This window comes from Muntiacus reevesi, chromosome 17 (assembly GCF_963930625.1).
Source record: "Muntiacus reevesi chromosome 17, mMunRee1.1, whole genome shotgun sequence".
NCBI lineage: Eukaryota > Metazoa > Chordata > Mammalia > Artiodactyla > Cervidae > Muntiacus > Muntiacus reevesi.
In genome coordinates, this window is record NC_089265.1 from 42,051,365 (window position 1) to 42,078,188 (window position 26,824).

General features: G+C 40.4%; 2 protein-coding genes across 2 annotated transcripts in view; both read left to right on the forward strand.

Annotated features, from left to right (window-relative positions):
- The window catches only part of PIP5K1B (phosphatidylinositol-4-phosphate 5-kinase type 1 beta), a 338,680-nt gene that overhangs the window by 74,129 nt on the left and 237,727 nt on the right, over positions 1–26,824 (forward strand). The gene's annotated exons all lie outside the window — the stretch shown is intronic.
- On the forward strand, positions 18,241–19,928 carry PABIR1 (PP2A Aalpha (PPP2R1A) and B55A (PPP2R2A) interacting phosphatase regulator 1). Its single transcript, XM_065908235.1, has one exon. The coding sequence runs from the start codon at positions 18,354–18,356 to the stop codon at positions 19,215–19,217; it is 864 nt and encodes a 287-aa protein (XP_065764307.1). The 5' UTR covers positions 18,241–18,353; the 3' UTR covers positions 19,218–19,928.

The window sequence follows — 26,824 nt, forward strand, 5'->3', positions numbered from 1 at the left end:
CTATTTGTTTTTAAAATTCCATAGATGATTATGATGCTCACTTAAGGCTGAGGACATGAGATCTAACCTAGTTTATAGTTAATAATGTGCTACTTACCTCCTCCCTGGACTCTCAACTTCCCTGAGGTTGTTTTCATCTTTATTATACCCTCTACAGTGGTAAAGAATCTGCCTGCAATGCAGGAGACCCTGTTCATTTCCTGGGTTGGAAAGATCTACTGGAGAAGGGGTAGACCACCCATGCCAGTATTCTTGGACTTCCCTGGTGGCTCAACTGGTAAAGAATCCTCCTGCAATGTGGGAAACCTGGGTTCAATCCCTGGTTTGGGAAGATCCCCTGGAGAAGAGAAAGGCTACCTACTCCAGTATTCTGGCCTGGAGAATTCCATGGACTCTATAGTTCATGGGGTTGCAGAGTCAGATGTGAGTAAGTGACTTTCACTTTTTAGAGATCCTTAATCATACGAGATTTTGAATGTTTTATGGTTTGAAGGAATTCAAAATCTCAAGGTTCTGGCAGAGAAGCTTTGTCACCAGTATTTGTTTAGTTTTCAAACTGAACTGCATATAGCTTCGTCACTCAGTAAATATCGCAGGAAGAGTTGGCTGGCTGGGTGGTGCCTAGGAAGAAGAGGTGAGGCAACAGTCTAGTTAAATAAGATGCACTGTTTATGGTTCCAGGATTTGTTTTGAGATATCTCATGTCTGGCTGTGGAAGAGCTTCCTTCATTTAACCTCAATTCATGTTCAGGACAATCATTCAATAGTGGGACTGTTTACTCTCATTTTTAGATGAGGAAAAAGACTTTTCTGGTGGCTCAGATAGTAAAGCATCTGCCTACAATGAGGGAGACCAGGTTCGATCCCTGGGTTGGGAAGATTCCCTGGAGAAGGAAATGGCAACTCACTCCAGTATTCTTGCCTGGAAAATCCCACGGATGGAGGAGCCTGGTAGGCTACAGTCCACAGGGTCTCAAAGAGTCGGACACGACTGAGTGACTTCACTTTCACTTAGATGAGGAAACTGAGTCTCAGGGAAGGAAAGTAACTTGACTCTCAAGGCCACACACCTGTAAGTTACACAGTCCAGATTTAAACCCAGTTTCTCTGACTTCACAATGCAGATTTCTTAAATACTATTTAAGTAGCACTTTTCAAAGAGAGTAGAGCTTTAGAGCAATTTGGGCACATACTTGGGATTGCCACTTCCATTGCCCCTTCCACTGCCTTCCTTCTTTTTGGTCTGTCTTCCTCTCTATAGGTCTGTTTACCTGCTCTCCTACCATACAGGGTGCAGTAATGGAAGGATTTTAGTGAAAGGAAGGGGCTGTACCCTGATGAGATTATTTCAGAAAGTTCACTCTGGCAGGATTTATGCAAATTGTGTAGGGCTGGAACCATCCTAACATGCCCAAAACTTATTGAAGCTTTTGAAGTAGTTAGGGGCAGACAGAATGCTTTAGTAATAGAGGCAGAAAGAAAGGAGAGGCTATCAACTGTTAAGCAAGTGAAGTTGAAGAGATTTAGTGATGGGTTAGATGGGAGACATGAAGGCTAGAGAGATTTAGAATCTATGGAGTGTTGCTGTGGTTGTCTGTAGAGATTGCTGTGAATTCATTCTCAAGAGAAGTAGTAGATTTGGGGTAGGGAGGAGTGAGTTTGTTTGCAAAGGAGTTTGATGGACCTGTGAAACATAAACTGTGGAATTGTCTTGTAGGTGTTTATATATTACAGCCTAGAGATAAGTCAACCCTATATAGGGATACAAATCTGAGACATCAGCATTTTGGTCATAGTTGAAACCATGGAAGTGGATACTGTTGTTTAGAGAAAGAGTTGAAAGGGCAGCCAGAGAGCACTGAGGAAGTGATTTCTGTGACTTTTAATAAGGCACACTGCCTCTGTCCTAAGGCCTTTTTGACCTTGAAGAAATCTTTGGCTCTCTCTGAACCAATGTCCTTGCTGATAAAGGTTAGTGTAGGGGATGTCTAAAGTCCCTTTTGCAGCTGACATTCTGTGGTACTAATCCTTTGCATTAGTTTTCATTACTGCTTTGGGACAAATATGACATTTATTAATTGCTCGATTTTGTAACCTTGCAAGTATCAGTAAACACATGCAGTCAGCATTGGTCCCTCATCTGTCTGATTTGCAGAATGACTTCCCTGTACATGTCAAGTCCTCTATCATTCTTTTTTTAAAATTATTTTATTTCTGGCTGTGATGGGTCTTCGCTGTTGCCTGAGGGGTTTCTCTAGTTTGGTCAGCGGGGGCTACTTTCTTGGTGCGATGCGTGGGCTTCTCGTTGTGGTGGCTTCTCTTATTGTGGAGCACAGGCCCTAGGGTATATGCTTTCAACAGTGGTGGCACCTGCGTTCAGTAGTTGTGGCACATGGACTTAGTTGCCCCGTGTGGGATCTTTCCAGACCAGGGATCAAACTTGTGTCCACTGCATTGGCAGGTGGATTCCTTTTTTTTTTTTTTTAATATTTTATTAGTTGGAGGCTAATTACTTTACAATATTGTAGTGGGTTCTGTCATACATTGACATGAATCAGCCATGGAGTTACATGTATTCCCCATCCCAATCCCCCCTCCCACCTCCCTCTCCACCCAGTTCCTCTGGGTCTTCCCAGTGCACCAGGCCTGAGCACTTGTCTCATGCATCCAACCTGGGTTGGTGATCTGTTTCATTATAGATAATATACATGTTTCAATGCTGTTCTCTCAAAACATCCCACCCTCGCCTTCTCCCACAGAGTTCAAAAGTCTGTTCTGTATATCTGTGTTTCTTTTTCTGCTTTGCATATAGGGTTATCATTACCATCTTTCTAGATTCCATATATATGTGTTAGTATGCTGTAATATTCTTTATCTTTCTGGCTTATTTCACTCTGTATAATGGGCTCCAGTTTCATCCATCTCATTAGAATGAATTCAAATGAATTCTTTTTAACGGCTGAGTAATATTCCATGGTGTATATGTACCACAGCTTCCTTATCCATTTGTCTGCTGATGGACATCTAGGTTGCTTCCATGTCTTGGCTATTATAAACAGTGCTGCGATGAACATTGGGGTGCATGTGTCTCTTTCAGATCTGGTTTCCTCGGTGTGTATGCCCAGAAGTGGTATTGCTGGGTCATATGGCAGTTCTATTTCCAGTTTTTTAAGAAATCTCCACACTGTTTTCCATAGTGGCTGTACTAGTTTGCATTCCCACCAACAGTGTAAGAGGGTTCCCTTTTCTCCACACCCTCTCCAGCATTTATTGCTTGTAGACTTTTGGATAGTAGCCATCCTGACTGGCGTGTAATGGTACCTCATTGTGGTTTTGATTTGCATTTCTCTGATAATGAGTGATGTTGAGCATCTTTTCATGTGTTTGTTAGCCATCTGTATGTCTTCTTTGGAGAAATGTCTGTCTAGTTCTTTGGCCCATTTTTTGATTGGGTCATTTATTTTTCTGGAATTGAGCTTCAGGAGTTGCTTGTATATTTTTGAGATTAATCCTTTGTCTGTTTCTTCATTTGCTATTATTTTCTCCCAATCTGAGGGCTGTCTTTTCACCTTAGTTATAGTTTCCTTTGTAGTGCAAAAGCTTTTAAGTTTCATTAGGTCCCATTTGTTTAGTTTTGCTTTTATTTCCAATCTTCTGGGAGGTGAGTCATAGAGGATCTTGCTGAGATTTATGTCGGAGAGTGTTTTGCCTATGTTCTCCTCTAGGAGTTTTATAGTTTCTGGTCTTACATTTAGATCTTTAATCCATTTTGAGTTTATTTTTGTGTATGGTATTAGAAAGTGTTCTAGTTTCATTCTTTTACAAGTGGTTGATCAGTTTTCCCAGCAACACTTGTTAAAGAGGTTGTCTTTTTTCCATTGTATATCCTTGCCTCCTTTGTCAAAGATAAGGTGTCCATAGGTTCGTGGATTTATCTCTGGGCTTTCTATTCTGTTCCATTGATCTATATTTCTGTCTTTGTGCCAGTACCATACTGTCTTGATGACTGTGGCTTTGTAGTAGAGTCTGAAGTCAGGCAGGTTGATTCCTCCAGTTCCATTCTTCTTTCTCAAGATTACTTTGGCTATTCGAGGTTTTTTGTTTTTCCATACAAATTGTGAAATTATTTGTTTTAGTTCTGTGAAAAATACCGTTGGTAGCTTGATAGGGATTGCATTGAATCTATAGATTGCTTTGGGTAGTATAGCCATTTTGACAATATTGATTCTTCCAATCCATGAACACAGTATGTTTCTCCATCTGTTTGTGTCCTCTTTGATTTCTTTCATCAGTGTTTTATAGTTTTCTATGTATAGGTCTTTTGTTTTTTAGGTAGATATACTCCTAAGTATTTTATTGTTTTTGTTGCAATGGTGAATGTTATTGTTTCCTTAATTTCTCTTTCTGTTTTCTCATTGTTAGTGTATAGGAATGCAAGGGATTTCTGTGTGTTAATATTGTATCCTGCAACTTTACTGTATTCATTGATTAGCTCTAGTAATTTTCTGGTAGAGTCTTTAGGGTTTTCTATATAGAGGATCATGTCATCTGCAAACAGTGCGAGTTTCACTTCTTCTTTTCCTATCTGGATTCCTTTTACTTCTTTTTCTGCTCTGATTGCTGTGGCCAAAACTTCCAAAACTATGTTGAATAGTAGTGGTGAGAGTGGGCACCCTTGACTTGTTCCTGATTTCAGGGGAAATGCTTTCAATTTTTCACTATTGAGGGTAATGCTTGCTGTGGGTTTGTCATATATAGCTTTTATTATATTGAGGTATGTTCCTTCTATTCCTGCTTTCTGGAGAGTTTTAATCATAAATGGGTGTTGAATTTTGTCAAAGGCTTTCTCTGCATCTATTGAGATAATCATATGGTTTTTATCTTTCGATTTGTTTATGTGCTGTATTACATTTGTTGAAGAGCTGGTTTGATGGTGCTGAATTCTCTCAGCTTTTGCTTGTCTGTAAAGCTTTTGAATTCTCCTTCATATCTGAATGAGATCGTTGCTGGGTACAGTAATCTAGGTTGTATGTTATTCTCTTTCATTACTTTCAGTATGTCCTGCCATTCCCTTCTGGCCTGGAGGGTTTCAATTGATAGATCAGCTGTTATCCTTATGGGAATCCCTTTGTTTGTTATTTGTTGTTTCTCCCTTGACGCTTTTAATATTTGTTCTTTGTGCTTGATCTTTGTTAATTTGATTAATATGTGTCTTGGGGTGTTTCGTCTTGGGTTTATCCTGTTTGGGACTCTCTGGGTTTCTTGGACTTGGGTGGCTATTTCCTTCCCCATTTTAGGGAAGTTTTCAGCTATTATCTCCTCGAGTATTTTCTCATGGCCTTTCTTTTTGTCTTCTTCTTCTGGGACTCCTATGATTCGAATGTTGGGGCATTTCACATTGTCCCAGAGGTTCCTGAAGTTGTCCTCATTTCTTTTGATTCTTTTTTCTTTTTTCTTCTCTGCTTCATTTATTTCCACCATTTTATCTTCTACCTCACTTATCCTATCTTCTGTCTCCATTATTCTACTCTTGGTTCACTCCAGAGTGTTTTTGATTTCATTTATTTCATTATTCATTTTTAATTGACTCTTTTTTATTTCTTCTAGGTCTTTATTAAACATTTCTTGCATCTTCTCAGTCTTTGTCTCCAGGCTATTTATCTGTAACTCCATTTTGTTTTCAAGATTTTGGATCATTTTTATTATCATTATTCTAAATTCTTTTTCAGGTAGATTCCCTATCTCCTCCTCTTTTGTTTGACTTGGTTGGGCATTTTTCATGTTCCTTTACCTGTTGGGTATTTCTCTGCCTTTTCATCTTGTTTAGATTGCTGTGTCTGGAGTGGGCTTTCTGTATTCTGGAGGTCTGTGGTTCCTTTTTATTGTGGAGGTTTTACCCAGTGGGTGGGGTTGGACGATTGGCTTGTTAAGGTTTCCTGGTTAGGGAAGCTTGTGTTGGTGTTCTGGTGCGTGGAATTAGATTTCTTCTCTCTGGAGTGCAATGGAGTGCCCAGTAATGAGTTTTGAGATGGGTCTATGTGTTAGGTGTGACTTTGGGCAGCCTGTATGTTGACGCTCAGGGCTATGTTCCTGCGTTGCTGGAGAATTTGTGTGGTATGTCTTGCTCTGAAACTTACTGGCTCTTGGGTGGTGGTTGGTTTCAGTGTAGGTATGGAGGCTTTTGGACGGTCTCTTATTACTTAATGTTCCATGTAGTCAGAAGTCTTCTGGTGTTCTCACGTTTTGGGCTTAAGTCTCCTGCCTCTGGATTTCAGTTTTATTCTTCCAGTAGTCTCAAGACTTCTCCAACTATACAGCACTGATAATAAAACTTATAGGTTAATGGTGAAAAGATTCTCCACCGTGAGGGACACCCAGAGAGGTTCACAGAGTTACATGAAAAAGAGGAGACGGAGGAGGGAGACAGAGATGAGCAGGAGGAGAAAAAGGGGGACTCAAGAGGAGAGAGACAGATCTACGCAGTTCTCTGTTCCCTAAGTGTTCCCTATAGCCCAGACACCCACAGAGATTCACAGAATTGGATTGGGAAAAGAAGGGGGAGGGAGGAAATAGAAGTGATCTGAGGGAGAAAATGGAGAGTCAAAAGTGGGAGAGAATAATCAACACACTCCTGAATAAAAATTGGAACTGAATATTGGATTCTTAAATGTCCAAAATTTATATCACATACTGAAAAACAGATTAAAAATCAAGAGTAGAGGTTAGACTCTTAAAAATACAATATTGAAAACAAAAACAAAAACAAAATATTTTAGAAATATATATGAAGTTCAGTTTAAAAATAGGGCTTCTCTTTTTTTCTTTTGCAAGGTTATAGTGAAATGAAAATGAAAATTAAGGAGTAGTAGAGGAGTAATAGAGGACTTTAAAAGGAAAGAAGAGAAAAAGAAAAAAAAGAAAAAAATTTTTTTCCTAATTAAAAAAATCGTAAAAATCTATGAAAATGAAAGTTAAGGAGTAATGGGGGAGTAATAGGGAATTTTAAAAGAAAATAAAAGAGAAAAAATAGAAAAGAAAAAAAAAATTTTTTTAATTAAAAAAAGGTAAAAATATATCTAGGAATTTCTCTGGAGCTGTTGCGGTCAGTGTGGGTTCAGTTCAGTTTCAGATAGCTTCTCATTCCAGCTTACACTTCTTAATATCTATAGGCTCCTTCCAGTGTAGTCGGTGTTACCTACAGGGATTTTAATCTGTTGCACTGGTCCCTTCTGAAGCGGTTCCCTTTGTTTATTTGGCTTCTGTTTGCCGGTCTCTTCAGTGCCTAATTTCCGTCCTGACACAGGCCGGCGGAGGTGGTCTCTTGTTCAGGTTGCTAGTTCTGGTTACGCTGCGGGGAGGGAGGAGCGCTGCTTTCCCTTTCTATGCTGCTCAGGCTCCCGGCTGCTCTATATGGAGCGTGCCCTGCGCTGCACGCGGTTCCAGCCCTCGGGTGTTCCACAAAAGCTCGGACTCTGCTGCGCCTGCGTTTTGTGCCTTCCCCGCCCGAGCGGCTCAGGCAGCCAGGAGCTTGACGGGTGCACTCTCCCCAGGTGCGGCGCACCTTCTCCCCTCCGCGGTCCCAGCCTCAGTTTCCTCCCGCGCTGATTGGGTGCGTGTGCCCTCTGCCCTCCACGTCCCCAGCCCCAGTCCCCGCCCACTGGTCGGGTGCATGTGCCCTGTGTCTAGCCGTAACCCTCCAGGCGGATGTTGACCATCCAGAATCTCAGAAGGTCTTTGGTTAGAAACTGGAGGCCTGTTTGCAGTGTGGTAGGGGATGCAGTCCTTGGGACCGAGCCTGCCCCTTTCTCCTCCCCCCTGCCTCCGGCGGGGCTGGGCCGGTCTGCAGCTGTCTAGCTCCTCTGGACTTGCTCGGTCCCTTTGTTCTGTGAACGGCCGGCAGCGTGTTCTGGCCGGTTAATTTTCTCTCTCTTTTGCTATCCCACAGTTTAAGTTGGTAACTCACAAAAGCTCCCTCCGATTGCCCTCTGGGCACTCAGGCCCGTTCCGGTCTTTACCCTAAGCAATGCCGCCTGCTCCTCTCTGTTCCGCCCCCACTCGCTGGTGGCGGATGCAGGCATCTGGGGTACTTTTCTGCTGGGAGTTGCTTTTAGGCACGTAATCTGTGGGTTTTATTTATTTTTCCCCTCCCAGATAGGTTGCCCTCCGAGATTCAGAAACTTCCCCCAGACTCGCCAGTGCGAGGGTTTCCTGGTGTTTGGAAACTTCCTCTATTAAGACTCCCTTCCTGGGACGAATCTCCATCCCTAGCTCTTTTGTCTCTCTTTTTATCTTTTATATTTTGTCCTACCTTCTATTGAAGACAATGGGCTGCTTTTCTGGGTGCCTGATGTCCTCAGCTAGTGATCAGAAGTTGTTTTGTGACGTTTGCTCTGCGTTCAATTGTTCTTTCCATGAATTTGTAGGGGAGAAAGTGGTCTTCCCATCCTATTCCTCCGCCATCTTGGCTCCTCCTTAGCAGGTGGATTCTTAACCACTGGATTACCAGGGAAGCCCCCCCATCATTCTTTGAAAATAGCCTGGAGCACCATGATCATGGCAGGTTTGAGGAATCCACCTGTGTTTCATGAGCTGAGCCTCTGAAGCCAGATCCCTGGGCTTCAGAGACTCAGCTTCCTCTACCACTTAACTGGTTATGTCATCTCAAGCACCTTTTTTTAACCTCTGTTTCTCTTTCCCCTCATCTATAAACTGAGGATAATAATCCTAGAAATGGTGTAGAGATTAAATGAGCTGATATTTACACAGTACTTTGAAGGGTACTTGGCACATATGCCCTCAGTAAAATGTAAGCTCTAAGTGGATGATGATAATGATAACGACAACATTGTCTGGTAAAAAGTGTCATAACCATAGAAGCTGATGAAGTCTCCTCTCTTAGAATTTCAGTTTTCAAATGGAGAGTGAAGAAGAAACATCTGTACCACTTCCTAATAAGTGGGACTTTCAGATGATTGAACTCCATCGATGGTAAAAATTAATTTCCTACCAACAAACTGAACTGCAAGTAAAAGAAGGGATGCAGATGCTGAATTATGGTTGCATTTAGTTTATAAATTAGTACGAGATAGGAGAAAATAGAGCACCCCTCCCCCTATTTAATACACTGTTTTTTGTTGCATTTACTAGTCATATTAGCTTGAAGCTGGATAAAAGCAAAAGGACAAATTAGGAACGTCCCCCTTTCTCAGTAATAGCACTCACTGTCTTCAAGTGTCTTTGAAGTTAGGTAACTCTTGCCTGTGCAACTGTCATCCTCTAAAGCTAAAAATTTTCCCCTAAAGCATGTAGTTTACAAATCTTTAGATTTGGGGCAGCAGCTTCAAGCTTCTGCAGATCATTTGACCTGGTCCTCAAAATATACCTACAAGGTATCAGCTACCTGGAGGGAAAGATGCATCTCAAGGAATGGTAACCCTTGAAACTTCTTGAGTCTTTTTCTGATCTCTTCCCTTTCCTTTCACAATTTTGAGAGGGACTGGGTTCATGGTGTTTATCAGGCTCAGCCAAATGTGTGTCTGTGCATTTTATTATATGCCAGGAAGGACAGTAGCATGACAGCAGGAATTCAAAACAGGGTTTACAATGAATAAATGAGATTAAGCCTCTGGGATTAGTCCCGACTGAAAAGTTCAGCGTAATCAGGGACGGTTGCTCCTGCTATTGGGATGGGCAAATGGTTTGCTGCAGGGAATAGGATTCACTGATCCAGCTACATTTTTAGTTCCTGATGGCCTCTCCACCCCTACAGGGTTCATCTCTCCTCAGACAGACTCAGAGTGAAATTCTTAGAAATGTGTTTTTTCTTATTTTGCCACCTTAGAAGTTGTCCACTTGATTGCAGATGAACTTCTCAGTTCATACCTTTTAGACCACAGAAACTGTGTCTCTCTAAAAATTACTACAGTCTCAGAGAAGAAAATGAGGAGAGAATTTTCTTCCGCAGAATCAAATTAAAAAGCAAAAAAACAAAGGAAGCTTTTTGATGAAAGTAGTGGAAGGGTTTAGTTCAGTTCAGTCACACAGTCATGTCCAACTCTTTGCTACCTCATGGACTGCAGCATGCCAGGCTTCCCTGTCAATCACCAACTCCCAGAGCTTGCTCAAACTCATGTCCACTGAGTCGGTGATGCCATCCAACCATCTCATCCTCTGTCATCCTCTTCTCCTCCTGCCATCAATCTTTCCCAGCATCAGGGTCTTTTCCAAGGAGTCCGTTCTTTGCATCAGGTGGCCAAAGTATTGGTGTTTCAGCTTCAGCATCAGTCCTTCCAATGAATGTTCAAGACTGATTTCCTTAAGGATTGACTGGTTGGATCTCCTTGCAGTCCAAGGAACTCTCAAGTCTTCTCCAGCACAACAGTTCAAAAGCATCAATTCTTTGGTGCTCAGCTTTCTTTATGGGCCAACTCTCCCACCCGTACGTGACTATTGGAAAAACTATAGCTTTGCTAGATGGATCTTTGTCACAAAAGAATGTCTCTGCTTTTTTTGTGTGTGTGTGTGTGTTTGTTTGTTTTATCTCTGCTTTTTAATATGCTATCTAGGTTGGTCATAGCTTTTCTTCAAGGAGCAAGCATCTTTTAATTTCATGGCTGCAGTCACCATCCGCAGTGATTTTGGAGCCCAAGAAAATAGAGTCTGTCACTGTTTCCACTGTTTCCCCATCTATTTGCCATGAAGTGATGGGACCGGATGCCATGATCTTTGTTTTTTGGATGTTGAGTTTTAAACCAGCTTTTTGACTCTCCTCTTTCATTTTCATCAAGAGACTCGTTAGTTCTTCTTTGCTTTCTGCCATAAGTGTGGTGTCATCTGCGTATCTGAGGTTATTGATATTTCTCCCGGCAATCTTGATTCCAGCTTGTGCTTCATCCAGCCCGGCATTTTGCATGATGTACTCTGCATATAAGTTAAATAAGCAGGGTGACAATATACAACCTTGATGCACTCCTTTCCCAATTTGGAACCAGTTTCAGCATCAGAAGAGGCATTTAGAAAAGGCAGAGGAACCAAAGATAAAATTGCCAACATCCATTGAATCATAGAAAAATCAAGAGAGTTCCAGAAAAACATCTACTTCTGCTTTATTGACTATACCAAAGCCTTTGACTGTGTGGATCACAGAAAACTGTGGAAAATTCTTAAAGAGATAAGAATACCAGACCACCTTACTTGCCTCCTGAGAAAATTGTATGCAGTTCAAGAAGCAATGGTTAGAACTGGACATGGAACAATGGACTGGTTCCAAATCAGGAAAGGAGTGGAAGGGTAGGCAGGCTCATTTTCGATCAGAGCATGGAGTATTTTCATTGAGAGAAGCCCATTGTGTTTGGAGTCTTTATTGCTTACAAGGCCTATTATGGACATCATTTGATGTTTACAACAAAGACATTATGTCTCCACTTCATAAATGAGTAAACCAAGCTCAGAGAAGCTGACAAACTTGTCTAAGGTCACTGTGCTGGAAGTACGATTGTCTGACGCCAGGTTTGGAACTTTTTTTTTTATTGCTATAGTCTTACTGGCACTAATATGTTGAACACTTTTAGAAGAGTTTCCCAGATACCCAACTGGAAGGCCCAAGTATATAAACCCTACTATATTTGCAACTTTTGCATGTTTTATAGTTAACTTTATACATTATCCATAAAGCCATCAGTTCTTTTTTTCCCTGCTTGCTGGTTGGGTTAATCCTTGAGAAGAAAGATAGCAAACAGGCAGAGAGAAACGTGTAACATGTAAACAGTAAAGGACAACAATCAAAACCCTGGTTTATGGCCTAGAAGAAGGCACTAAAAAAAATGGGTGCTGCCTAAAATGTATAAAAGTGGTGAAGAACAACAAAGAATGATACCAACTCATTGTTCTATTCTGTTTGAAGGACTTAGTGGGAACTGGATGGCTATTTTTAATATCTTCCCTGATATTCTCTCTTGAAAAAAAATTAAAATAACTACAATTCACATTTATTTGTTTGTCTGAACTTTGCTGAGGCCCTAGACCATAAGTTTCTTCTGCCAGACCTTTGAAGCCCCCATTTTGCCTTTTTACTTCCTACATTTAAAGACTGTGGCTCCATGCAAGTGACATGATAGCCTTTTAGCTATTATCAAAGACGAAAGGTGAGGGGGTCAAAAGCCCCTTAGTAACCTCGTGCTTTGATTTTCTAATCCTTGCTGCTGCTTTTAAGTTTTAAGGATTAGATTCAGCACCCTCAAGGTATATGCTATGAAGGGTCTCTACTTACTGGCTCTCCGAAACTGTCCAGTAAACCATTGATCACAGTTCCTGAGATCATCTATTTTTCTTTCATTATGATAACAAAGTAAGATCTTGCAGCCAGAATCGCATCCTCAAGCACATTTTTCATTCCTTCCATATGTAATAACAGCCCCTGCTGAGTTTCTTTGATGTTACTTTTGTCTTATTTGATGAATTATGCTTCGGAGGAAATGGCAGAACCAACTGGGCAGAATACACAGATTGCAGTTGAGAAAGTCAAAGGCTATGAAATGAGCTTCATTTCCTTGACTTCATGCCGTCTCAGAAATAAATAACTTTGAGGGCTCTTTGGGAACAGTGCCAAGGAGAACCAATGGTTCTGTCGGTGATCTGTAACTCGCCTCAGACAAGTGTCCAGTGTTTGTGTGAGGCTGCTGGAGACTTATTGGTGTTTAGGGCCCCAGTGAAATGTAGCTTGAGGGGTGTGTGTGTATGTTTCTGTCTCCTTTCTTTGTCCTGTCAAGGCCACTGATAATGGTGTGTGTCAAAGAGATTTGGAAGGTTAGCATTCCAGTTTAGACTCGTGGTTAGCATTTAAACAAAGGATCTTCATTCTTATTCTGTTTTGTCTTCCATTTAGATTCCAGTTCCCATTCTGTTTTTCTCTATATTGATACATTTTGAGGACTAACTTCATATGCAATAAACTGTGTACATTTTAATTACTTTTTAAATAATTTTTTGCATATGTTTATGCCTGTGTCAGCAGCACCCAGAGCAGGATATTAGTCCCAAGGGTAGCCACTGTTTTGACTTCTACCTTTGTAGATTGCTTTTGGTTGTTCTGGAACCTCATAAAGAGGGAGTCATAAAGTATGTACTCTCTCATGTTTGATTTTTTTCATTCAACATTATACATGTTGTTGAGTAAAGAATTCATTGTCCAGTGCTGTTCTCGTCAAGGACTTTTGGGTTGTTTCCAGTTTGGGGCTGTTGTAAGTATTACTGCAAGGAACATTCTTGTACATGGCTTTTAGTAGACATAAACACTCATTTCTCTTGGCTGTATACCCCAAAGTGGAATTTCTTAATTGTAGAACATGTATGTATATTTTCTTTTAGTAGGTAGTATGATGTAATACCAAACATTTCCCCTAGGTTATTGTACCAGTAAACACTCCTGAGTTCCTATATTTTGAAAGTACACTTTTCCGCTGCAATATTTTTGTTCTAGATTGGTGATATTAGTTAATGTGGGATATGGAGACATTTTCAGTTCATCTAGGATTATACATGTACACATATTTTTGTATTTCACATTCATTCAGTATGAATTCAGAAGTGCATATTTGCCTTGTCGTATGCTTGAAGATTTAATTTTAAAATGCTCCTAGGAGTTAAAAGGCAGCTATATGTTAGTTTGAAAAAAATATTAAGCACAGTAAAGTTTATTAAGTAGGTGTTTGATTTTTATGATTTACTCTTAAGTGTGGTATTTACTTCATGCTGCTGCTGCTGCTGCTGCTGAGTCACTTCATACCCAGAGTTAAAACCAGAAGGGTGAATTGATTCAGGGAAGAGCTAGATCCTGCATCTGGTGTTATTTTTACAACAGGCTGAAAGGCCTTTTTGCATTTTATTTAAGAGCGGAATTGCTGTTTTCTCTCATTTATTCTTTATTCCTTTGAGAGGAAGGAATAACACAGCTTAGAATTCTCAGCCCTGAGCATTTTGATTCTGTCAAGTGTATATCAGCAGATGGTTAAAAAAAGAATGGAAACTTAGAACTTAAATGTCTTAGTTCACATCTTGGATTCATTCAGGTAACCTACCTGCATGGGCTGGAGGGCACTGTAACTAATGATAGTGTTGATATGAGAAGAATTATCAAAGTAAAAAGCACATAGAATCAGTCTAGAAAGGTCTATTAGGCTGGATTTTCAAAAACTAGAGTTCTCTTCCCTTTTGGACAGAGCTATATTAGTCCGTGTATTCATTCAGCATTCACTTGTACAATGATTCAACACTTGCTTACTGAGTGCTATATGCCAGGCCTTGTTCTGGGTACTAGGTGTATAGCAGGGAGCCCTCATGGAGTTTGCATTCTTGAGGACAAAGAGGCAAGAAAGCATTGTATACCTATTGTCATGTGGTGCCCTGGAGGATAAATGAAAACAGAGTGGGGGGATGGGAGTGTAGGCTTGGTGGTGGACTCTGCTGTTGCATTTTATAAGGAAAGGTCAAGGAAAACCTCTTAGTCAATGACATTTGTACAGAGAGCTGAAGGAATGGAACAGTGTAGATGTCCACTGGAAGGAAAAGTAAGCTGAGTGGAGGGGGAACATGCCTGGTGGGCCAAAGGACAGTAAGGAGGCCTCTGCAGTTGGAGGGAAGGCAGTGAGTGGGGAGAGCAGTTGGAGGTGGGTACGCAGAGGGATGGCAGGGACCCAGACAGAGCACTTACAGGTCATTGTAATGACTTCAGCTTTTTCCCTGAGTGGGAATCCACCAAAGGGTTTTGAACAGGGAAGTGACTATTCAAGTTTTCTTTTTAAGGATGACCTTGTAGGTTGGGTGGAGAAGTGATAAGGGTAGAAACAGGGAAATGGGTGAAGATCTCTAATAGGTGTATTCAGGTAAGAACCAAATAGCACAGATGTTTGATTTTGTGGTTATCACTATCTCTGATCTTTATTAGTGAAGATAATTATTGTTTATCCAGACATGCATGAACAATGTTGGCATGTTTGAGTCATGCTAGAATTAATTTAGTAATATGCAAGTTAGCAATATGCTATGGATTATGGTTAATACTTCTTTTCTACTCATCTAATATTGATTTTCTTCTGGAAACTCTTCCTCTCTCACTTGTTCTTATTCAATACTGTTGTACCATTTGTTCAGTTGTACATGCTTGAACTTCAGTTGTTTGTGACTCCTCTCTCTTCATCCTCTGTACATCCAGACAGTCAGGATCTGGGTTGTTACCTTCCAGTCTCCACATCCGTCTCCTTTTCCTGCCATTCCCAACTTTAGTTTAGATCCTCCTTTCATCAAATGGCAACCCACTCCAGTATTCTTGCCTGGAAAATCCCATGGATGGAGGAACATGGGGGGCTACAGTCCATGGGGTTGCAGAGTCGGAACAACTGAACAACTTCACTTCACTTCATCTCAGAGTTAGCTATCAAATTCTCCATCTTTAATTCATGAAGAAAGCATCAAAAAGAATATGGATTTTGAAGTGACATCTTGATACGGATTCATTCAGATCTTTGTTCTTCCATGTAACTATAGGGCCTTTTGCAATTTTTGAACCTTAATTGTCCCTTTTACAAGATGAGCATAGTAGTATCTGCTTTATAGAATTACAAGGGAAATTAAATGATAAATGTTTAAAGTAACTGGTAGCCCTGGGCACCTAGAAAATGTTGGTTCTTTCCACCTTCCATTCTTCCACTTCTATCTATGATTCATCCACCTGGCAGGCCTTAAAGTGAAGCTCTCATTGTGTTGTTCCTCTTGTTAAAAACCTTCAACAGTTCCCTATTGCCCCACATGTTAAATACAAGCACTTTTCCCTGGCATTTAGAGCTCCAATACTGATTCCAACTTTAATTTCCATCTTTTCCCTATTACCTATTCTTCTCCATGTACTTCATGTATTAGCCAAGTTCACTATTTTATACCTATGCTGCCAAATCTATATAAAATATTGTCTATTAAAATCCTACCTGTCCTTCAAATTCTCTCTCAAATACCATTGCACTTGCAAAGGTGTAGACAATCTGGAAATGGTTTCTCCCTGTCTGAAATGTTACTGCGCATGGAGGAGGCATCATTGTGCCTGTGCTCTGGAGCCAGAAGGACAAGGTCCCACTGCTTCCTGTCATCCTGGACACATTGCTTAATCCTTGCATCTCAGTTTCCCCTGCAATATGGAATAATGATACTTCCTTTATAGTTATTGTGAAGATTAAATGAGGTTCTACATGTAATGCACTTTAAATAGTGTCAGGCACTTGGAAAGCTTAAATCAGTTTCTAGAATTATAGGTATGCATAATCAACATTATTTCATTAGCTGGATGACTAAATGAAATAGGGGGATTTCAAATTAAAAGCTGTTTGAGAGACAGTGGAAAGGGTATGGTCTAGTATTCTCATACTGCATTCTAGTTCTGGTTCCCATTATTAAACAAGCTGTGTGATGTTGACTATGCCAGCCTCTCTGGATCTTACTTTCTTCAGCTGCAAAAAGGAGACCAAACAAAAATCACTAAGCTCTCTTTCAGTTCAAATTAGGCACATGGATATCTGACCCCTCCAAATCAAATCAACCAAAACAGAACTCAATTTCTACTCCAAAAGAACTTTCCCTGCCTCTGTAAATGATGCTGCCATTTACCCAGTTTAAGTAAAACATCTCTGAGTTGCCTTTGGATTATTTCTTTCACCACCATCTAAATCTAATCCATCTAAACATCCTATTAGTTCTACTTTCAAAATATATCCTGAATCCATCTACTTCTCCCCAATCACCACTGATAGAACCCTAGTCCAATAATCTCTTGTCTGCCCTGTTGCCATGGTTCCTAATCCATCTTTCTATCTGCACTCTTAGTCTCTTTCAGCCTGTTTTGCACGGAGCCAAAGTGATATAAAATATCAACCAGATAATATCATTCTCCTGCTCAAAACTTGCAGTGGGTTTTCCTCATACTTAGACTAAGATCCAAACACTTTTACCCCCTCATATCACTCCCTTATGCTTCAGCTGCACGGCCCTTTTGTTTTCTTGCCAGTTCACCACACTTATGTTTGCCTTGGTCCTTTGCATCTGCTATTCTTTGTGGTTGGAATATTCATTCCCCAGATGTCAGCAGGACTTGCTTCTTGTCGTTTTGATCGCAGCTCTGTCTAATTGCACCCTCGCTTCTCCCAGTAGTGCTCCATCACACCACCCTACTTTATTTTTTTCCCTAAGGCTTACAACTATCTAAAAAATAGCTCATGTATTTATCTCTCTCCGCCCCCACCCTGCCCCAAGTAGAAATTAAATGTTTTCATAGGGCCTGATTCCTACCACAGTGCCTGACACATAGTTGGCACACAGAAGAAAAAAAGAATCTGACTGAATACACTAAAGACTAAGTATAAACTGATTTTTAATGAGATATGAAAGTTTATGTTAATTACATGAGCCAAGTATTGTGTTTTTAAAGTTCGAGGTTCTGTTGGTTTTTCCTTCATTTAATCCTTCATACTGAATGAACATGATTGAGCACATATGCTTGTGTCAGATATATGATTGTAAATAAAACAATAGTAATACAATTACAGGTTGGTCTTTTCCCTTTTTGACCTGAATAGTTCCCAGATTTACCACTCTTTCCAACTCCCTTCCTACAGTACCACCTTACTGGAAATTCCCATCTTTCTGGTCTCTGTCTTTTCCTGTCGGTTCTAATCTCCCAGTAACGTATTCTCCGGAATGCAGCCAGAGACCTTTTCAGTCGCTATTATACCCATGCTGAAAAACCTGCTGAGTTTTTCACTGTCCACTCCAGGCCATACTCACTCCCTCCCTTCCTGGTTCCCCCCAGCCACAGGGCTGGTAATCCTCTTTTCCCAGGGAGTTATACACCACATCCTTTGGGCCTGCTTTTCAGGATCTCAAGAAATGGACCCTTCCTCAGAGAAGGCCTCTCAGGTTAAGACCAACTCCTCTCCTCACCATATAACACAAAGTCGCAAAGTGCTTCTTTTTCAGAGCTGTAACTTTATAAACATATACTCCTGAACATGGTAACCTTATTAACATGTGTTAAAGCAAGTTTGCGCTCAAAGCTATTTGCGGAAGAAACATATTGACTGCCTTCCCAACCACTCCTCGCCCCTCCCCCTAGGCCTGCGGCGCAGCTATTACGCTTTCAGCCGGCGCCAGGAACAGATATTGCAGAGCGCTTGCGCGGAGGGGCACGCATGCGCAGAGGGACGAGCCCGCTGACAGATTCTCGGTGGCGGTGGCGGCGGCCGCGGCCCTGGACTGCGGGGAATGGGAATCCTAGGTCTCTGACTGAGCACCGCCCCCGCCTCCGTGCCCGCGACATGGCCCAGGAGAAGATGGAGCTAGACCTGGAGCTCCCTCCGGGCACAGGTGGGAGCCCGGCGGAAGGCAGCAGCAGTGGCGGCGGCGGGGGCCTCAGGAGATCTAACAGCGCCCCCCTGATCCACGGCCTCAGTGACACTTCTCCGGTGTTCCAGGCCGAGGCGCCGAGCGCCAGGCGGAACAGCACAACGTTCCCGAACCGCCACGGCCTGCTTCTGCCGGCCTCCCCCGTCCGCATGCACAGCAGCCGCTTGCACCAGATCAAACAGGAGGAGGGCATGGACTTGATCAATCGAGAGACTGTCCACGAGCGCGAGGTGCAGAACGCAATGCAGATAAGCCACTCCTGGGAGGAAAGTTTCAGCCTGAGCGACAACGACGTGGAGAAATCTGCCTCCCCGAAACGCATCGATTTCATTCCGGTGTCGCCAGCACCGTCGCCTACCCGGGGAATTGGAAAGCAGTGTTTTTCACCATCCTTGCAAAGTTTTGTGAGTAGCAATGGATTGCCTCCAAGTCCTATTCCCAGCCCAACGACCCGATTTACTACCCGGAGAAGCCAGAGTCCCATTAATTGCATTAGACCAAGTGTTCTTGGACCATTGAAAAGAAAATGTGAAATGGAAACTGAATATCAGCCAAAGAGATTTTTCCAAGGCATCACCAACATGCTTTCTTCTGACGTTGCGCAGCTGTCAGATCCGGGTGTGTGTGTATCTTCTGATACCCTTGATGGAAACAGCAGCAGCGCCGGATCTTCTTGTAACTCACCAGCGAAAGTCAGCACCACCACTGACTCTCCTGTGTCTCCTGCCCAAGCGGCCTCTCCGTTTATTCCAGTAGATGAACTTTCATCTAAGTGATTAACCCACCCATCCTGAGACTCGGTTTTGTTTTTGCAATGGAGAGAAAAATCAAGTTGGAACAAGCACTGAACTTTGTCGATTAATTTGAGGCTATTTCCTATTTGACCCTTTTCCTTTTTTGGAATTTCCTGAAATGTTGTTATTCTAGAGAACTTTTATGTCAGATTCTTGGGGATGCCCGTGAATTCAGTGTAGTAATATTTTCAGACATTTTCCCAATAAGTGTGTTGAAGCATACATCTTTACGCTGCTAATATGTCTAAATACATATGTTATCCCTTGATTTTTTAAAAAACTGAGAGCTCTATTTATTTATGGGATTATTAAGTTCTGATGCAAATATAAATGTTGAATTAATCAGCATAGTAAACTGATGTTTTAAAATTCCATACTTCATGCCCACACTAATTTTTAATGTTATTGTCAGTGATTACTAACTTCTATTTGATGAAGAACAATAACTTACTTATGTACAGCTATTTTTAAAGTGTTAGTTTTATCCATCTGGTGGTTGTCAGTTTTACCCAGGAGTCCTTGAATATTTAATTTTCTGGGTTTAGAAGTGGATGGGGGGGAAGCTGATAAAAGAGCAAAATATGAAAGTTTGCAACAGATCTTTTAAATATACAAAAGTAAACATTTAAACATTTTCTAATGAAATTTTAATAGTAATTTAATATGTCATACAAATATAACTACTATACAGAATTTCTTCTTCTTCTTTTTTAACCAGATAGTGCATTCCTGTGGATATATTCCTGAAGTTAAATGGGACAGTGCCTTGCAGTCTTAGCCCACTGTACATAGGCTGAGGCCAGGTTCTTTGTACCACTGCAGACTTTATCAATTGTAGAAAATGTGTGGGAAGCCCTGTTGAACTTGAGCAGAGCACCTAGGCAGATGAAACTCTGTCAGTCATTGATATGCTTTAATAAGATATTCAGTCGTGCCTCAGTGAAAATTCTTGCCAACAAGGAGCTCAAGAAACTTTTGGCTGCTTTTCCACTTTGTCCATCTGTCACCTTCTTGGTTTTCCCTGGCTCAGAAGGAAGCAGCTGTTTCCTTGCCAACAGGTCCTTCCTTTCCACCTCCCAAGAAACTAGGGCATCATCAGTTAGACAAAGGTACAGTGTGACTCAAATTTCTCACAGTAAGCAACAACAGGACTGTGGAATTGTTTCAGGAACCTCTGTGGTTAAAGCTACAGCTGGAGTTGACTGTCTGGGGGATGTCAGTTAATGACTTGTCAGAGAAAATCAGGGGAGAGTCACCTAAGTAAATTATTATTTAATTTAGGTTTTAGTAAAGGTAGAATTATGAAATGTTCTTTTCTTTGCCTTTTACAATTAAGACAAAGTGTGAAAATATTTAATGACAGTTTTTTTCATATGATACTTTTTTATTTCCTGTATCTTCCTTAACTAGATAACTAGGTAGACAGAAAGAAGGGCAAACAAAAGGGAAAGGGGAAAAAAATAAGAGAGACCAAGAAACCAAGAGAAAAATTTCCAGCTCACTTTAAGTTATTGCCTACAGAGACGTTACAGTTATATGGAATTTTTACAACTATGAGAATAAATGGAACTGGTCAACTCAAGAATTCAGTGAATTACAACGAGGGTAAGATTGTGTGCACAGGCTTAAAATTCTCTCTTCTGGGTAATAGTGTTAATATGCTCCAGTTCTGACCTTGTTGCTCAAATTCACATGTATATATCCAACTTCCTGTTGGGCACTTTGACCTACTCCCAGAGGTTCTTTAACCTCAGCATCTCCAGAGCAAAATATATTACCTTTTCTTTTAACCTGTCCTTGGATGATCTAAAATTATGTCATCCTATCTAATTTCCTAAACTCAAAACGGTGGGTAGCATCTTTGACTTTCCCTCTTCTGGTGCTGCCACATCCAGCTCAATCACCATGTCCTGTCTGCTTGTGAACTGAGTGTCCCTTTCTCTGTCTCTGTTGCCCCTGAATTTAGCTTAAGTCCCAGCCTAAGTGATCTCCGAGCCTATTTTCTTACCTCCCTTTTGATCCAGGTTTCGTACTGCCTCTGAAGTGATCTTTCTAAAATACTTGATTTTGTCATCCTCCTGCTTAAAAATTTTATATGCTTCACCATTTTGTACATTTTAGTGAATGCTTTCTTCAGCTTGACATAGGAGGTCCTTCATGAACTGCCTATATGCTAACACAGTATAGGCATCCTCTGCTCATCCTGTCCCAATTACATATCCTTCCTTCTTTGTAAACCCTAGACCAGTTGGTAATCTTTAAATATGCCTGTACTCTCGTGTGTTTGTACCTTTGATTAAATAGTTTCTTTCCCTAAAATGCCATTCCTGTCCTTTTCACCCAGAAAAATGTTTCTTTTTATTGCATTTGAATTTAACTATGAAATAATGTATACCTTCTACTTATAAAAATATTTAAACAATGCAGGTATCTACATAGTAAAAAGTGAAAATCTGTCTGTGTTTACTATGGAAAATTCATCTTCTTTTCCTATAGGTAATTTCTGTTAATAATTCAGTTTATATTGTACAAAATATTACTGTGCATTCCATGTGTATAGGTATATAAATTTCAGAAAAACAACATCTCACTGACATCTCTTTTCTTTCCCTCGTATCTAATCATTCACCAAATCTTATTGATCTTTTCTTCTAGAATCTGTCTTTTCATCTCAGCTGCCACCCCGATCCCGCCTACCATCATGTCTCACTTAGGCCTCCTGATTCCCACTTGTCCCTTCACACTCTGTTTGGGTACCTGTTCATCTTCCATACATCAACCAGAGTAATCCTTTTAAAGTTGCAGATCAGATCCTTACATCTCTCAGCTTAAAGCTTTTCATTTGCTTCCTGTTGTTCTTGTGGTATACCAAAAGGTATTCATTCCAGCTTAGGAGGCCCTGTGCAATCTGGCCCTTGCCTTTCCCTCCCCTTGTTTTCTGCATTCCACCCTTACTGGCTTGCTTCTCATGCAGTACATCTTGTTCTCTCCTGTCTTACCACGTTTTACCAGATCCTCTTCCCTGAAGATATAGAGAAACTTTTATTTCTATAAGTTTGTTTTTCTGTATCGGTGGTAAGTTTTAAATTCAATAAGCCTCTAAGTTTTTATAGACAATTTACATTATTGTTCATAACTTCAGTCATTACTCTGTAGACTGTAAGGGGCTAGCTGATATAAGAATTATCTTTCAAAAAGCATTTTTAAGGTATTAGTATTGCTAATCTATAAACTTGGTGCTAGAAGCCCCAAAGCACATATCAACCTTGAGTTAAAGTGCAGTTCATCATATGTAAGAAACCTCTGTTGTATATTTTCCTGTTATGTTTGTTAAAAACAGCAGTGTAAGTGGAAAAAGTAATTAGTAGTCACCAAATCTGTGACTGCAGGATGTCAGAACCTTTAAGCATACTTAAAAGATTGATTGTAATCAAGAATAGTCGGTATGGGGTTGCCTTCCAGTGGTTCTCATTTATCCGTTCAGTCGGCTACATACCTACAACAAGAGACCTCTCTTAGATATTTGGCATATAATGGGGAAAGGGTCAAGGCTTATGAGGGAAACAGGACTGAGAATTGTTTTCTTATTGGCATGTTTTTAGGTCAGTAGGAAAAGTCTGAAGGCCCAAGAGAGAAGTGGGATCCTGGGGGTGCCGGTGGTGGGGAGGGAATAGTTGCCAAAGCAACAAACCAAAGATGGTGATGTAATTGACATTTCCTGAGTAGCATCAGAGAATAGAAGAAAGAGTTGGTCTTGGAAAGCACTTTTTTTTTTTTCCTTTTGCAATAGGAAGGAGAGTGAAAAGACTAGACAACAATAGCAGTAAATGTTGATTCATGTTGCAGGAGTTTAGGGGTATGGAGGAAGGCATATGAAAATTGAAAGAATTTCTGATTGCTTCTATTTTCCAATTTTTAAGGAGTGTAGGCTATTTGAGGGTAGGGCAGGAGTACTTTTGGTAGCTTGAGTGAAGTAAAGTTTTAGTGCTGCCTCTGTGAGAACCTGTAAAGGAGTGACAAAGGTGAGTAGGAGTTTTGTTAGGCCACATTAGATGGCAGGTGCAAAAGAAGTAGATTGGATTAACCTAGGTTTGGGAGTTGGTTATGCAGGTACTTGGTAAAGCCCAGTGTGTGAAGCAATTAAGGGTTTTGCTGAAAGTGGAGTTCAGTGATTGGCCAAGATCTTGAAGATGTTACACGAAGTCAGCAATGGGTCATGGACTAGGCTGTTTTTTCAAGATCTTACATTCCATTCACCCATGACAAAGTATACAGAAAGTCTGATCTCACTGCAGAACTCAGTTTATCAGTTTTGCCCATGTTTTTTCATGTTCATGTTATTCAGAGAATCAAGCCTAAATCAGCAAGCCTTGAATTCCATTTAGATGATTAAAAAAAACACACACAAAAAAACCTTTTTTTGAGTCAGATTGTTCACTGTAGCCAAGGCAGTTCTTTATGCCTTCCCTACCTTGCCATCCAACTAAAAAAGTTTTCTTAAAAGTTAATGTGACCTTTATATTCAAATGTCTATTAGAGAGTACTTAATGGTGTGTCAGGCTCTGTTCTAGCTGCTAAACAAATGTATTATTTAATCTTCATCACTGTCCTCTGAGTAAATTAGTGCCATTATTAGTCTCATTTTATTAGTGAAGAAATGGAGTCACAAAGAGATCAGGTAACCTGCTCAGGGTTCCGAAGTAGGAGGCAGACAACATACTGTAGTGGTTAAAAACAGGCTGTGGAGCCGGGTGGCTGAGGTAAGGCTTCAGTGGGTCACTATATGTCACGTTCTTACAGCAATGCTGGCAACTTCTGTAGAAGTATCGGCTATCATTACTATCCTTGTGGGGATGGTGGTTGTCATTATATTATTATTGTCATCTCATGTGGACTTGCTGAGGAATCTTTCATCATCCTTGACTGGTGAGGCTCCTCCTTTCACACTAACGACGTTCCCTTTTCCCCTCTAGGCAGCCTGTCCTTTTATAAGGTGAGTGTTTTCAACATCGGCGTCTTCTTAACAGTGAGCAGACATTTCCCTCTGTAAGTTCCACCATTTAATTCATGTCCAGCTCTCTGGAAAATGCAGAATAAGTCTTACCTCTTATTTATATGATAATCTTCCCTTCACAAATCAGAAACACTGATCCCTCAGTAATTACCTCTTCTTCTGGATTTGGGGACTCCTGAGGAGTCTTTTCGATGTGCTTTCTTCATAAAGGAGAGCTATTCTTGCTTGGCAGGTAGGATTTTCACAAGACAGTGATTCCTTTAAGACTGTTTGCATTCCCTCATAGAAAAACAAGAGATGGTCTAATAACTTGAATCGTTGCCAGTAGTAATAATAATTGGCACTAATGTTTATTGAATATTCAGTATGGGCCTAGACACTATTTTCTGTGCTTCAATCCTCATGACAACGCTGTGAGGTAAATGCAATGATTATTCCCATTTAACATGAGAAAGCCAAACACATTTTCTCAAGTCTCTATTACTTTCTTATTTTCTTCTCCTTTTGAATTTAAGTCTTTTTGTCATTTCCTCTGAACAAACTTTTGGTTTGGTTTTTGAGATGAAACCTATTTTCCAGCTTGCTAGTGTTACCACTTCTGTTTTGAATCAAATGATGTGTTTATTTAAAATGATGGCTTTAGACATTATTATCATATTAGAGAAGCGATCAGGAGGATTGTTTTCTTACTAAGAGGTTAGAAAAAGTAGAATAGAAGGAAATCATAATTTACTTATTTTAAAACTGATTTGCTGTTTGAAATAAGAAATCCCAAACTACAAATTTTAGATTGTTTTTAAAAAACATGTATAAATAAAAAATACATATATGTGTTATATATGCTTTGTTATACTTGAGTTGTACAATATCCTTGATTGTCCTTAGATTGTTCTCCTAGGGAAACAAGCAAGAACCACTTAATCCCTCTTCCCCCAGATAAACTCTAATGGTAAAAATGTATCATTTTTAGAGGAAAAGTAACAGGATTTAAATGCGTGATAGTTGCTCAGCCATGTCTGACTCTCTGCAACCCCACAGACTGGAGCCTGCCAGGCTCCTCCGTCCATGGAATTCTCCAGACAAGAACACTGGAGTGGGTTGCCATTTCAGTATTTAAACAGCAGGATTTAAAGTGTGATCCAAAAACCTTTTATTACCTACATAACAAATTCGCCTTCTTTCTCTATAAGACGCTGTCCCCAGAGGTTAGAGATTTAAATTCAGAACAATTGAACAATCCCTGAAAAACTTTTTTTTTTTTTAACCTTTACTTCATAAAAAATCACTTCACTGTTCAGCAAAAGGACCCCAAAAAAGGAGAACTTAGAGTGCATTTAGTTGGTGGTCAGACTTCAAATTTCAGTGTCACATCCCTGCATTAGATACTTGGAAACAAACCATTGAAAGCCACAGTTTATTCTAAAAGGTTGCTGTCATTTTTGGAAGTTCAATAAATATTTTCAGATCACCTCAAAAGTGACTTTTGGTTCTACCTGTAAGAGAAAAGAATCTGAAGAAGCATAGGTAGATAGAGATAATTGAATCACTGTACTGTACCCCTGAAGCTAATGCAGCATTGTAAATCAACTACACTTAAATTGAAAAATAAAAATAAGGAAATTAGCTTTGGAGAAGTTAAGTGATTTACCCAAACTTAGACATAGTAAGTGGATGCAGATAAAATTTGTACATATGTAACTTGCTTGTGAAAATAGTTTTATAACAAGTTAGGAAGATAACATCAAATACTCCAGTCGTGTGCATGTACAACTAAATGTCCACTCACATTCGCACATATACAGACCTGGCCTACTTTGTGAGTCTTGTTCTGTATGCTTGGAGCCACATTTAGCTTTATTTCCATTTTATATTTCCTCTCATTTTCCTCTCCTTAGTTTTCAGATAGGTAGGTTAGATTTTTGTAAATTATACACACACACAAATATATATAGGTACTGTTGGCAAGAGTGTTTTGTGCCTTGATTTTTGCATCAACTTTCCAAATTCCAGTTGCCGCCCTAAAAGAGAGATAGGTATTTTGTTCTCATACTTAGGGTTTCTTTGTGCCTGATTTCTATTTCTCCTGTTTGAATTTTGGAATAAATACTTGGGTAGATGTGAAAATCATTCATTAACAAATTCTCAGAGAGTATGACTGAAGCTAGGGAGCAGAGAACATATCGCTTTTATTTACCTGTGAGAGTTCAGTTCTGTATCAACGCCAGGGGTGGTTCTGGTTCTTTTCCAATTGCCTACAGCGGTCTTCCAAAGCAAACTGACATCTAAGGCTTGGCTAGCAAGGCAGGTTGTGAAAGAAGACAATTGAAAAAGATCTTTTGTGCCCTTGCAAAGTAAAATGATTGGTTGAGGTTACCATTCCTGTGATTCAGACAATCCCTAACCCCTTACTTTCAGGACAAAGAATGGTTTTACTCTTTCAGTGCCAGAAGGGTTACTGGAACATCAGTGACGAGTGGCTATTGAGTGTTGTGTCTTTTGGACAGAAGAATGAGAGCTGTTGAGAAGGGGATGGGAGTGAGGAGATGATGATGGATTGGACGCACCTTTTGGCACC